Raw genomic sequence first — 15,069 nt, 5'->3', positions numbered from 1 at the left:
AAGGCTCAGCTCACCCTTCAGTGCGTGCTCTGAAGGAAAATGCTCACTAGAAAACATCACAGCTCTGTTATGAGAGACATTTCCATACTTACTGGTGCTACTATTTTGCCCGTCTGTCCGACTTGCAAGTCATTAGGAACAAAGCCAGCGTCAACAGCTGCACGGGAAGCTCCAACTAGTTGAAAGAAAATATTTCCAATGGGTTTTTTTTTAAATATTAGCGAGCCAAATTTCTATCACCATAAAAGCACATGGGTTTCACTGAAGAGTCCCACACTCTAAGGGCACGTATTTAGAAACTTCCCTCTTAAAAGCTCTTATGGTAATCCTTCTCTATACCACTAGCTAAAAACTTCCAAATACTGAGTGCTAATGCACTTCATAAGCAACAGGAAATCCTTACTCCCAGCACCAAAGGGCCATATATTTAAACCCAAGGATTTCAGTCTGGCACATTTCCATTATTTTTTCTTGTTGCTTTGTCAAGAGGATTTTCCCATAAATGCCTTCCCAAAATGTTCCTTCAAGTTTGAATAGAACATATGTGGCATCTTGAATTGCTGTGAATCTCAGAAGTCAGGCATGGTAAAGAAAAATATCAAAGTAAACTTGAAAATGCCATATGGACATTTAGTTAACGAAGACACCAATTTAAAAACAAAGCCAGTCATGTAAAACTATAAATTTATACACTTGTGAAAGCTAAAATTAATGAAATTGAAATGTTAAAGCAAACAATTCCTCCTTCTCCCCAACCTTTACATAAAATACTTAGCTCAAACACTGTATATGGTTGGTTTGCTCCTATTCATACAAGAGCACAGCAAAAGGACAGAGCCACTCGAACTACCATGAATGTGAATAGGACTCTGTAAAGGAGTGGTATAAAAGGATGTATGAACAAAGTATCAGCTCTTCAAAGTGAGCTAAGACAACTTCACTTTCTGTTTGCAAGCTTCTGTTCTAGAGACTTGAGAAGGACAGGGAATATTACAGTTTTAAACTAAGAGGATTTTAAGAGTTTATTTAATACATGAAAATAAAAGACTTAAGATGAACACTGTTTTTAATGTGACATTTTAAAATGTAATAAAACAGGGTGAAACAGAGAAAAACAAGTTTACCTGCAGCATGCAGTTGATCCGCAAGGTCATATAACAACTTGAAATTTTCACCACTCTTCATGCCCCTCCCTTAAAAGTTAAGAACAAAAAAAGATCAAGAAAGAAGAACATAATATGCTTTAAGACTTTCTCACTGCCTATGTTTATTTTTTTGCTATGTTTATTTTTTGTTATGTTTATTGCCTATATTTATTTTATTGCCTACTTTCCGTAGGAATATTTGAGTTTGCAAAGACTTGAAGACATGCTTGCACAGGGTATTTTTGGATACATTACTAACCAGTATGTAATACTTGGAGATTTAGCTTTTGTCTTTGTGATTAATATTTTATATGTATAAACCAACACCACTGTCTTGTCTCCTTCCGGCACACAGCACTGTCCACATCATTCTCCAAAATCAGGGAAACAGCTTTTTTTTCAACTAATTTGTGCTCCCTCTGCTGGCTTTAGGTACAAAACTCTGTAGTGGGATAACTAAGGAATCATTTTAGCCATAGGCATACAGTAAAAATCACAGTCCATCACTCGAGGAGCAGAATACAAATATAATGGGTTTTAAAATCATTAAAGCCACTGCATAATAATGGTTGGACTGCCTGTAATAACTAGCAATAATTTTAAACATGATAGATTTCAATCTAATAACACTTCATATTGCTAAAATTTGAAAGGGACTCACCAAATATGACAATGTTCTTACAAAGCCAACCAGCATATGTTAAACTCATGTTCTACCCCCCCACAAAACATACATGTTGAGTGCCTTCCCAGCGGCCCCTAAGGCATATTTCAGAATTACATCATAATTTTTTTTTAATGTATCACATTACAGTGTTCTGGTACAGATACTATTTAGGAAGAGGTACTTAAATGCATCACAAGACAGTTTTCACATTATCTACTCACCACCCGACACCACCACTTTTGCACTAGTGAGCTCCGGCCGATCGCTTTTTGTCAACTTCTGCTCAATCCATTCAGAGAGACCAACGGGGGGTGGAGGGGTCACTGCATTCATCAGATGAACAAAAACACCCACAAGAAAAACGATAAAGCAGGTATTTTCAACCTTTTCAATCTGAGCTTAAACTTCAAACACAGTTCATTCTCCAACCGACTCTAGCGTGAGCTTTAACCGCTGTCAGTCGTTGCTCTGTGGCTCTGGGTAACAAGCCTCGTTCACTACAAGCTGCACTGAAATGAAGTTCTGTTGCATAAATGCTACACATTGATAGGAACCCAGCACAAGACCTGTGCTTCTTACTCAGGCAGGCAAAGAAGTCACCTAGGTGATGCACTAACAGTGCAATATACTGATCTGAAGTAACATTTCTAACATTCACAGACATTAGGAAATACAGGAAGGTTCAGAGGCAGGCACTACATCACAAGAAAAAAGGCCCACAGTGAAAAACAGCAGAAGTGATCTAACAGGTTGCCCAAAGAGGCTGTAAAGTCTCCACGTGTGGAGATACTCAAAACCTGACTAGACACAGTCGCAGGCAACTTCTCCCAGGGACTGGACTAGATGATGTCTAGAGATCCCTTCCAACCTCAACTACTTTGTCATTCTGTGACTGGATCTCTCTACTATGAAAGCTACACTGGCTTCATTAAATAGTAATTTAAACTGATATAGTTAAAACTGATCAACAACTGGGTGTTCTCAAGTCAATTTAAACCGCTACTAATTTAGCTTGGTGATGTAATGACCCATCTCGATTGCAATATGATTAAACCAAAACTGTGGAGAGCCAGCCACTTTTATTTTTGCTCAGTCTTGTTTTGAAAACCAATCTGGTTATTCAAACAGCTGTAACTTGTCCTTACTTGAAGTTTCAAGATTACAGTGGCAGAAGTTTAAGCAGCGAGCGAAACAAGCACAGATTTCAGCACAGACAATCTCCTTTTCTGGTCAGAGAAAAGGGAATAACTGAGCAGATAATCCATACCAGACATCACTAAACAGCACAAGTACCTGTACTAAAAGTATAAAGCTAACATTACAACAATCACTTTGTTTTGACAGATGCTTCTACAAAACATCACCATGCAGTGGGCAAAACTAACTATTACATAAAGCAACAGAATCCCAGAACAAATACTCACACTTTTCCACACTGGCACTGCCACCACTTGCTGGTGCAGCCTCAAACGAGGTTCCCCGTACAGTGAACACTTTAACTGCTTCATCACACTGCACAGTGCAAAGAATATTTCCTAACAAAAAAGTCACATTGAAAATTTAAAGATGATTATCAGACATATTGTGCTTAAAAAAATCCCACAAAACAACACAACCTAATATCAAAAACACGTTAGCTGTTGTACTAGAACAGACAATATCCACAAAGGTACTTCCCAAAAATTGCAGTTTTAGGTGACCAAAACTTGGCACTTAATAAATACAGATTACAAATACTTTAATTTACTTTTTAGCTCCATGTTTCAGAAGTATAATGACAAATGCTCTATTTTTAAAGGATACAAAGCATTCAAATTATCTCTATGAATGAGCTTTTAAATTTCAGAAAGGACAAAAAAACAGCTTTGAAAATGCTGTTCTTAGAGGATGTCTATAATGCAGAGTAGATCTTTTATCCTGTTGCATGAACTCATCAGAACTGAAGACAATGAGGCCTCCCTATAATATAATACAATACTTCACACTGCAGGCTGCAGGGAACACTAAAAGAAAAAAAAATGCTGCAACATTTTTCTAAACAAACTATTCATAAACCAAGTCATCTTGAAACTGTGAATTACTGGGAAGCAACTTAAAAGTGCAACACAAAACCACATTCTGGTAACGTAACTCAAAATGTAATAATACCATGCTGGTACATGTGGTACAGCCTTGTACCGTAAAATTAAGAAACACAAGCTAATGAGCTCATATCTAAAATAAAACACAGTGTCAGCCAAGCATTAGAGAAACAAGACTGAAAAAAGAATTGCAAATTAAGCCAATTAAATATTATAAATAATACGTTCAATGCCTTCATAATTGGAAAAAATAACCCTGGGGTATCTTAAATCAGAACTAATGCTGGTCCTATTAAATACAGCTGGACAATTAACTTCATGTCTTACGCTTTGCAAGATCTGATCAGCAGGGCATTAGCAAAGAAACATGTACAAAGGATGTGACCAAATTCTATTCAGGAAGGTGATAGACCTGGGTTTGACATGCTAGTCCCAAAGCTGTTGGGCTTACTTGCTTTCTCACCCAGGGAGCATCATGTCCGTCCCCAGGCTTCATTTTTTATGAACCACAGCAATTCGGATGGTAGAGTGAAAATTCCTATCATTTTCCAGGGTTCTAACAACAAGATCACGTAGGAAAGTTAGTAGAATTGGGTCTGTTATTGCATAAATACCACACACCTTTTGTGATTACCCACCTGCATAGATAGTTCTCACGAAAGTGTCTGGGGACTTAATTTCAATAATGTCAGAAACAGGGGCAACACCAAGTTTACCAGCCACTCTGGGAATGAGATTCTAGAAGTTAGAGATGAAAAATTAGCAGAGCAAATGCTAATTAAAATACACATGGTCAGTAAAAGAACACCTGCTGACCTAGCTTTAACTTCATATAATGCTGTCTTTAAGTAAAAAAGACACATAGAACTAAGATTTTCGTAGGGCTTCTCATGTAGCTTTAGCAGCCAAATAAAATCCCATTACTGTAATAACATTAGACGTTTTATGAGACTTACTGTAAGTAAACCCTTAATTCAATATCTTAAATTAGGAGGCTTATTTGCTTCAAATAGTTTAAAACTGAATATAGATGCCATTTACTCAGAAAATTGACAATTATGGATTGCTGAGCTCTTAGCACTTCAAGAAAAAAAAAGGTATTTTTGGAAGGTAGTTGCCACAGACAGTAAGAAAAAAATCCTGCACTCTTCCCCCAAAGGTCAAAAATTTATTTTTAATATTAAAATATATATTCTTTTGCTTTAAAATTTACCTAACATTACTTAGCACCTTTATGAGTGGGAAAGAGAAAAAAAAAGAGCAGCAAAAACGATGAACAAATCAATGATAACAAGATGATTGCTTGCTCTTTGTCTGCCTCCTAATCTGGTACAACACAAAGGGCCCAGTTCTGAAATCTTTACTCACCCGAAGCACTCAAAAATGGCAGTGTAAGCTTTAAAGCAAAAGCTATTAACTTTTACTACGACACTACAGCTCAAATATAAAAAAAAATTAAAAACCCTGAGACTTAAGGTACATAAAAGATTTCTCTTAGCAAAAAAGGTACATAAAAGATTTCTCTTAGCAAAAAATAGAAGTATACAGATTGATATTGATTGGAAGTGAAAGTAGTCAGATGGGAGGCTGATGTCATTATTCATCCTACAGCAGCAGGATTTCTCAAGTACCCTTTCTCTCTAATGTGCTGCACCACGATGTTGCCCAGATTGTTAGCACTGAGGCTCTCCATGCACTTAAAAATGTATTCCTTAGAAAAACAAGTTTTGAAAAATCGTATTTTCATTAAAAAACATCTTGGCTGAGACTTAGATCTGTGTTATTCATATATGTTTACAGACATTTCAATGTACATGACTTAGATCACAGATGCAATTCTCCCTCCAAAAAAAATTTGCTTCCAATAGGTCTGCACACTTTCATTTCAATATGCAAATAATAGATTTTTCATCTTGATTTGCTGTGCTTTTCTTTACAATTTTCATGCTCTCAGATCACAACTTATTTTGCCTCGTGTACACAGTCCTATATTGTTACCACGGAATATTTCTTCTATGCTGTCCTTTTGTCCACATCAGCCCATAATAAAAATCAAACATCAATCAGTGTTTCTAACTAACGACCTCTTAAGTGAACTGCTGTAACATTGTTTGCAGACTCAAAAGTGTCCATGGCCGAGTTCTCTCATGCCTTTGATTCACACTCTTACATACAGCAGTGTCTGTCTCTTTTCTACAAGAACTTTTGGATGTACTTTGATCTACTTACCTTCCCAAAGGCAGATGCTCCGGCACAAATGTGGGTGTACTTAAATTTTTTATGAGTTTCCACAATCAAGGGAGTCAGCTCCTCTGAGAATAAAAATATATTGCTCAGAATTTACAACTATCTTCTTTTCAAGCACAAATATAAATACAATTTCTTTGTATTAATAGGTCAGAACAATTCTCACCTGCCAGAAATCCCTTGTACACATCGTGCTGAGCCACGAGAACTTTTGCGACACCCTGCACTTTGCTGACTTCTTGTGCTACCTACGATCACAAGTGAATTATTATTAGTTTGTGTTATAACAGGCACCACAAACAAATAACAGGAGAGTCCCCGCTGCAAAGAGCTCACAGCTCATAGATTAGTTAAAATCAGAATCTAAAGTACATGAATTTCAAAATCAGAACGAACCTGACAGAATAAAATGCAGCTCTTCTAACTCACAGCATAGTGCCTGATGGGATAATGCAAATGGACTGGTGAATAAGAAAACTACAAAGCAAATCAACCCTAGGAAAGCTTGTGTCCTGCCTTCAGGATCACACACTGATCTCCTCAGTTATCACAACAGCCGATAACAGTCACCATGAGGATCACTGCTCAGTATTCCAATGTAAGCAGCAAGAAACCAATCCTACTTTCTTTTAAAAATCAGTCAATATCTACCACACAAGCAAAACAAATGTACAGCAATGTTATGATCTTTGTCCAAATTTTAGGAGCAATCCTGTATTTGCATCCGACTTTTTGCCCCCTGACACGAAGTGTATTTTCAATTTATATTTATGCATTTTTTTTCCTTTAAATTCATACAAGTGAAGTTTAAATGATAAAAGGGTTATTACAGATCAGAGAGAAGAGGACTGACAGCAAGGTCTGGAGACCACATGCATCACCCCAGAACCAGCGTAGTTTTACTGAGTTTGATGAGTATCAGTTTACCCTCAAAAATTAACAAAAGGAAATAAATAGAGAAGAACTCCCTCATAGTTGCTACAGAACATCCCTTTGAGTCACTGGCTCTTAAAAAAAAACAAACCCAAACCTTCATTTTTTGTAAAATAGCTTTTCCCAGCATGACATACCTTGCCAAACAGACACCATATACTTAGCATTAAAAAAACCCAACCAAACAAAACATTCACAATCATTTTTCTACTATGCAAGTGCCAGAGAATAAGGAAAATTAAAGACAGATTTTTTGGGCAATGTTTTTTTTTTTAATTTTCTTGATTTAGACAAATATTTGCTTTGTCTCCACCTCGGACATCTGAGTAGCCACTGAGGTTTCTCCACCTCTTAGTGAATTAGCTGCCCTAAGTGTGCCTCCTTCATGAGATACTACCTGTTGCTCTCAAAATAACAGTTCATAAACAGTATGTGAAATATTAGGCATAGTTTTCTGTACTTTCACTGCTCACACAAGAGCAAATCCTGCTGGAATAAAAGTGCCACTAACGTACTAACTACATTGTCTCTAAATTTTGCACAGAAAAAATTACACTAAAAATACACAGCCAACATACAAGGAACTTTTTTCATATGTGAGATATGTGACAAAGTCAAGAAGCATTAATTTCAGAATTTTAGGTTGCAGACCCACTCTTTCTATGCAACTAGTAGTTGCCTAGTAAAAGCAAGTTGCTCAGAAGCCCAGTTTGTCACTGTGCTATTTTACTTCTGCTGGTTTCCGTTTGAGTGAGTGCAAGCTTCTTTCCAAATTCTTAGCACTGCAACATTTGTCTTTCAAACTTCACAGAGAAATCTTGTTTTAAAAGTTAATTGTCCTTCAGTCCTATAAAAATTTGCTCACTCAAGTTTGTGACCGCTGTTACTGACCCTGTCCCCTGTGAAATGAAATCTACACCTGTATTTTCTCGTCCGAAGAGAATCAGCTCAAGTGCAGGACGTTTCCAGCAGATTAGCAATTCCTGGCACAGTTCTTCTGCACTACAGGTTATTTTTCAGGCTGACCCAGCATTGTTTCACTGTATTCTTTACTTCATTCATATGAAAATAGCATTTCCTACCTTGTCACAGCTGGTACCAGCTACTAAACAAGAAACTTCCCCTCCCAGTTTCTTTGCCGCGGCGATGGAGTTGAGCGTAATGGGCGTGAGAGACTCATTGTTGTGTTCGGCTACGACCAATGTACTCTGAAACCTCCGGAGCACCGAGGCCTTGAAAGGAAGGGAGAGAGACAGGAGTTTGGTACTCAGCATTTAAGTAAAAAACTGTTCCTTGGAGCAGTTCTGCTTGACAGAAATTCATCAGCTGTACAAACCGTGAAGCACTGCTGGCAAAGCAAACAGGCTAATTCTAGAGAATTTTTATTAAGTAAGGAGAAGACACAAGTTGTTAAAAAAAGAAAAGGCATAAACCTGCTTGGCTTCAGCTGATCTATAACATGCTGTGTTTAAACTAAACCATCCACATGAAAATAGTGAACAAAATAAAGAAAAACATTTTAACACATTACATTCAAGTTCAGTTGAGCAACTTAACCAAATACCTTAAAGAAGATTAGACCACCAAGACTAAGACACAAGGAAATCAAGGGTTGCAAATAAATACTTACTTGGTTTTTTTAGGGTGGTTCTCTGGTGGTGTTTTATTACAGCTTTTAACCAAAATTTAGCTACAGAACCCATTTTTATATTTAGTTACGTATAGAGACAAAATTGCACACAGTGGCTGTGTGATAATCAAGCAGTAAGGGCTCACAGCCTGAAAACACACTAACAGAAATCTTTATAAACATCAGGCTCATTTTTTTCCTCTTTTTCCTTTAAAACATTTGACACTTGAGCACTTAGTCTACCACCACAATTTCATGGTCCTTAAATAATAATTTTGAGCAATTCACCATCCACACACAAACTTTAACTTCTAAAGCAAAAACGAAAGGAAAAAAAAAAGATTAAAAATGAGGCAAAGAATTGCCATGAAACCAAACCAGAATATTCTAAACTCAGACTTTCTTCTCTAATATTCAGGTGAACATGAGAAAAGCGTTATTCCTTCAAGACTAATAACTAGGGTAGAGAAAACATTTGGGATGGGAACAGGAATATTATCCTTCAAGACTTTGTTTACCCTCCATAAGGCCTAACTGAAGATTCAAGTTACAATCAATGTAATGTGGAACACATGGAAAACCAAATATATTCATTAATATGACCAAGGCACTAGCACAACACTGAAGACTGCAGAGTCAAACACTGCTTTTTGAAACATACACATTCCAACTCCATCTCCCCTCATGCCAAACATGCACTTATCTACTGCTTATAATAAAAAAAAGCTCCAGAAAATCTGAGAGGCTAAAATTTAAATCTGGACTTCAGCCCCACAAAGCCTACACCGTGCTCAGCTTCACACAGAGAGAGCAAATCCCGAGCGCTTCCCTGAAGCTCATCACAGTGCAAAAATGTAAATACAAAAATAAGTTTTTCCAGAATCTGGATTGTGATTTGCCCTTTCGATTAAAACAATGAGGATTCTTGTAGAAGTGCTCTGCATTTCATCTTTGATGCTCAAGGTTGCTTGCTATGATTAAATACTCTGAGCTCGTTTGAAACCAACTGCCAGCAACAAAATATTTATCGCCAATATAGATCAGACACTGTATTTTTGATTATGTTTCATACATCATTTGCAATAAAAGTTATGAAATTTTAGTCACCATTTGAAGAATAAATCCATGCTTTTGTGGCAAAAAGCCCACTTCTCCAATGATTTAGAGTCATGTCACAGGGTAAAGTGGACCATGCTCCCGGAAGATCCTGAAGTTTTCAAATTTCCAAAGGGAGCCACATGCATTTTAAACACACTTATTTCTGACTATATTATCATCTTTTCTGTAAATAAGTACTGCACCACCAAAGAAGCTCTATCATTCTGTCAAACTATTCTAGAATAAACTGAGAAATAATTGGGTTTTAGCCAAAAAGAATAAGAGCAATGGATGTTGCTTGAGCAGACTGGATATTAGGTATTATATTAGCACTAATTAGGTATTATTTCTAAACCAATAATCCCACATTTTATATTTGTGGGAATATACACAACATGCACACCAGAAGGTCACTTTATGCATGACATTTCTGAACATAAAGATAAGACCAGATTTAAAATAAACTAAAAGTCACATTACAGATCTTGGGTAAAAATCCGAGATGACAAATAAGATTCCTTTCTGAGTCTGAATTTTAATACACTAACACAAATTAAATAATTTTTTCAATTAAAAAAACAAACTGACTTTTGTTGGTTATAATAAAGAACCTGCAGTAAAACCAGAGGGTAATTCATGCAGTCACATATGGTCCTGAAAACTAAGAACCTGCCATGAGTCAATGAAGAGGACAGGTAGTTATTTTGATTAAGTTACTTGTCCAGCTGCACATGTGTGAGAACAGCCCATTATTTCACTGACATAATTTCTGCATTTGGGCAGGATGTCTACTTTGAAGCCCAGATAAACTAGGAAAGTGAAGAATAAACCCAACCAGCTGGCAGCAAGGGAAGAAAGCACAAGAAATAAGACACATAGACCGATCAAACCACTGAAAATATTGCCTTGAGAGGGAACAGCACTCAATGCTTGTGCCACAGAAAGTTCCTGGTGAAAACCAAGCTCTGCAAAAATCAGGCTATCCAAAGAAATCAGCTACAAACTTGGGCCATTGAGTAGCTCCTGCAGCACAACAGATAATGATGTGGCAGCAACAGGTAGAACTGAGAAGTTTATTTTGCCTAGGTTTAGACACAAATCACAGCCAGACACCTACACTTCCTCTACAGCTGAAACATCTGCACTTCCTCTCTGGTGGAAACTCCGGACAGTGATTCAGTTTATACCAAAATAAACATTTGTGAATGAAAACCATCCGGAGTTGCCAACTTCCCCCTCCACCCCAGTGTTTACCGTAGAGCAAACCTGGTCTCTGACTTCCAGATGTCTAAAAGTTGCTAAGATTAACCTAGATGTGCAGTACAGGTCAATTAAGCCACTTGCAAAGCACCAAAGGATTCACTGAATCTATCAAGTTTCTCCAAAGCATCTTTTTGCTCCCCACCTGAGAAACTCAGTAATATTTTCCAAGCAGAAGATGAAAAATGTCAGCATAATATCTGGGTTTCTAGGCTTCAGACAAAATAACAACAAAATAACTGCTACTGTCCCAGTAAAACATGAGCAACCTGGAGAAGCCCAGTACACCTGCCCAGGTAAAGCCACACCTCGGACACCCCAGGTCCCCATCCAGCTGCACACAGCACCTTCACAAGGCTCTTCACACAACACCCCTCCAAACTGAACTGGCCTGGTCTTTCAGCATTGCTGTGGACAGGTCGCCTGGACAGCACATGCCCAGCACTTCTTAAACACAGATTTGTCGCTTACATGCTAAAAACAATGTATGAACAGCTGGAAAACCCCTGAGAGAAGTGCTGCAAATCTTTGCTTGCTGCTGGGTGAGACTGGTGGCAGCACTGATGGCCTGTAGCAACAGTCATGGCCAGGTGCCTGCAGCCTGCTCCAAGGACACTCACAACACAAGAATTAGGAAATCAGCTCTGTGAGTAACACGTGTGGCCAGCACAGGGACACAAGATGGGTCAGTGAAAAAGTCATCCAGAAAATGCAGGAGCTGCAGCAGGTGAATTCCACACGGCCCCAAGCTCCAAATACCCATGAATACAAAGCAGGCTGCCAGACACTTCACCTGGGAAACTGAAGTTTGTATCCCAACCTCTTTAGAGGAACCTCTGGAAGTTTCAGGAACTAAACCAAACTAGACATTCACAAGGCAAAAGTATCTAACAGCTGGACCCACAAAGGTATCTCTAGAGCTGATTTTCTTAGCTGTAAAAGCAAACTGGCCAGGAAATAAAGTTTTAAAACTGCTTAGTAGAAATTCTGTATCTCATAGAGAACTATTAACACTGGGCAAAGTTCCCAAGAAGGGACTCCAAGAACTAGGAATTGGGGTATTACTAAAGACAATGGCTTAATAAGTAAAGCAATGTTTAATTCTAGTAAGAGACAGTCTTTTAGCTGCAAAACTTTAAACAAAAAAAAAAAGTTTTGGTATGTTCAGGGAGAGGAGGGAACTCCAGCAATAAAGGATGTACTTCTAGAATTTCTCTACAGATCTGCCTACAGAAGAGGTCTAAGAGACAGCTTCAGGAAACACTAACTACAGAAACAACAATAAAGGCATCTGAACTGAAAAGGAGCTATAACTGCAGCAAAGAACAAGGGAAAAAAGTAAAGAAAGAAAGAAAACACTTTGTAAAAAGGATTTTGCAATTGCAATAAAGACATAAAATTACAAAGGAATTGAAGCACCAGTAGAAAGACGTAACGCAGAATAAACTTCTCCAGATATATCCCTTGCAAACCATTAGTAAAAATCAACAAAGCTATTCTGAAATACAGACATCACTGACAGTGAACTCCCTAAGTGGCTTATTCCCATCCCTGCACCAATTTTCGTGCACTTGCAGTCTCATTTCTCCTCAGTCTTCCCATCTTTAAGTTATGCAAAACTCCAACCTTTCCTTCCTGTTCATACCTCACAGGTCTCTCACATCCTGCTTCTCTCCAGACTTCACTGACCATTGAACAGAGTGTCAGCAGGGAAAAACTTTGCACTTTTCAAAAAGTGAAACAAACTTGCAATTTGTTTCACTTCTCTCACAGACTACACTGTTACCCACATACTGAAGGTGCACGGGGTGCTTTACCGGCTTTATTTTATAGTTATGAGTTTAAATGTGCATGGCTGAAAACGGAGGAGTTGACCTCACGTTTCCATTACACAGAACTGAATCGTGCAGTGATCATGTGAGTAAAGTACTATTTACACAGCAGCACCATATGACCCGGGAGCTTCAGAGATCATCAAGACCTTTGCTCCACAAAGCCTGCAGCCTAACAACCGAGACATGGCCATGATTACAACTGTTAGAACTTTCTGATTAATTTTGTCACGTCTGACCTAGTCTACCTGTGCTGCTCTTATAAGAGATGCTTATTACCTGAAACCATTTAATATATCCATAACTCCTATTTTAGAGCTGTACATAACTGCAATACCTATAAAAGCCTTGGAGAGCTCAAAAAGAAACTTGCAAGATTTAAAGTTGTGTACAAGGGTTATTTACACACAGTTTTAGTGGAGGGAGTATCTCTCAGTGGATGCTAAGAGTTCAAGCAGATATTCAGAGACATCTCATCAATCATCTACTCCAGTTAACCTTGAGGTCACCTAGACCTTGGTAACACAGCCACAATGACACACCAGGCAGCAAACGGCCTCCAAAAGCTCAGCACTCCTCCCAGCTGAGCCATATGACGGTCAAACTGGAAAAGCAACAAGTGTTTCACATTAGCTCCGTCCACAGGTTGGGATAGTTAAAGCAATCACATTTCTGCACAGCTGTGACTGAGAAACGCTGTATCAACCCCTCAATACCCCAGAAGGCCTCTCCTTGAGCCAGAAATATTTTTCTAGTGTTGTTCAGGGTTTGCAGTAACAACCTTTAGGGGTGTTCTCCAGCGGTAAGGAAAGCACTCTGTTCCTCAGCTCGCCCCGCTGGCGGGTGGATGCGAGCGAGCATTCCCGGGGCTTCACGACTGCCCTGATGCCTCCGGCAGCTTTCCACCGGGACAGCAGCCCGCAACTCCTGACCGCCGGAGAGGGCTCCCGAAACACCCGCCGTCCGCTCGGAAACTTTATTGTTAACAGCCAGGGAGTGGGAGAGAAGTCCAGCGGAGGAGTCCGGCCCCAGCGGCACCGGGCACGCGCCCCTCACACACCCCTCAGACACCCCTCGCCCGCCGCTGCCGGGCGGGCGGAGCTCAGCCCCGCCCCGCCCCGCGCCACCTTTGCCCCACTGGGCAGGCCCCGCACGGCAGGGGCGGCGGGAAGGCCCCGGCGGGAGGGTCCCGGCCTGTGTGCCCGGGGCGCGGCCCGGGGGTCCCGCACTCCCCGCTGCCCCCGCACTCACCGCCCGCCGCAGCCGCTGCGCCGCCGCCGCCCGCAACATGGTTCCGCGGGGCCCCTCCGCACCGCTCTCGCGAGAGCAGCGCCGCGCCCCGCCCCGCCGCCTCATTGGCCCGGCCTGCGGCCAATGGGCAGCGCCGGCGCGGGAACCCCGCGCTGAGCAGGGACAGCGGAGCGGCACCGCACGCACGGCACAGGGACCGGGGTGTCACACCGCACACACCGCACAGGGACCGGGACCGGGGTGTCCCACCGCACACACCGCACAGGGACCGAGCTGTCCCACCGCACACACCGCACAGGGACCGGGACCGGGCTGTCACACCGCACACATCGCACAGGGACCGGGACCGGGGTGTCCCACTGCACACATCGCACAGGGACCGGGGTGTCACACCGCAAACAGGGTGTCACACCGCACAGGGACGTCACACCGCACAGGGACAGGGACCGGGGTGTCACACCGCACGCACGGCACAGTGACTGGGACCGCGGTGTCACACCGCACCGCACACACCACACACACCTCATCGCATACCGCACACCGCGCACACCGCACAGGGACTGCTGTGTCATACCGCACCGCACACGCTGCACAGCGAATGGTGTGTCACACCGCACACAGCGACAGCTGTGTCACACCGCACACACCGCTCGCTGACCCCGTACACACCGCCCCACTGCGTCCCCCCGCACAGAGCGCACACACCGCCCGCACAGCCGGCTGTGTCCCCCCGCACGTCCCGCTGATCCACCGCTCGGCCACTGACCCCCGCACAGCCGGCTCTGTCCCGAGCCGCCCGGCTGTGTCCGTGCGCACTGCCCGCTGTCCCCCCGTGCCGTACCGGAGGGCAGAGCCCAGTCGCCGCTGCCGCGGCGGTGCCGGTCCAGCTCCACCGGAGCACTCGAGGGGAGCGGGCCCCGGTCCG

General features: G+C 41.3%; 1 protein-coding gene across 1 annotated transcript in view; it reads right to left on the bottom strand.

Annotated features, from left to right (window-relative positions):
• ETFA (electron transfer flavoprotein subunit alpha) overlaps positions 1-14,185 on the bottom strand; it is a 29,328-nt gene extending 15,143 nt beyond the window's left edge. The window contains exons 1-9 of the mRNA XM_027698142.1: positions 14,145-14,185; positions 8,156-8,305; positions 6,307-6,388; positions 6,123-6,205; positions 4,532-4,631; positions 3,237-3,347; positions 2,034-2,135; positions 1,125-1,193; positions 93-175 (exon numbers count right to left, since the gene is read on the bottom strand). Of these exons, the coding sequence (XP_027553943.1) occupies positions 93-175; positions 1,125-1,193; positions 2,034-2,135; positions 3,237-3,347; positions 4,532-4,631; positions 6,123-6,205; positions 6,307-6,388; positions 8,156-8,305; positions 14,145-14,183 (819 nt within the window). The 5' untranslated portion in view covers positions 14,184-14,185. The remainder of the gene's footprint in view (positions 1-92; positions 176-1,124; positions 1,194-2,033; positions 2,136-3,236; positions 3,348-4,531; positions 4,632-6,122; positions 6,206-6,306; positions 6,389-8,155; positions 8,306-14,144) is intronic.
• Positions 14,186-15,069: the final 884 nt, after the last annotated feature.

Source organism: Neopelma chrysocephalum, unplaced genomic scaffold (genome assembly GCF_003984885.1).
Source record: "Neopelma chrysocephalum unplaced genomic scaffold, ASM398488v2 Primary Assembly neopelma1_124, whole genome shotgun sequence".
NCBI classification, from domain to species: Eukaryota; Metazoa; Chordata; class Aves; order Passeriformes; family Pipridae; genus Neopelma; species Neopelma chrysocephalum.
This window is presented reverse-complemented; position numbering and strand designations above follow the sequence as displayed.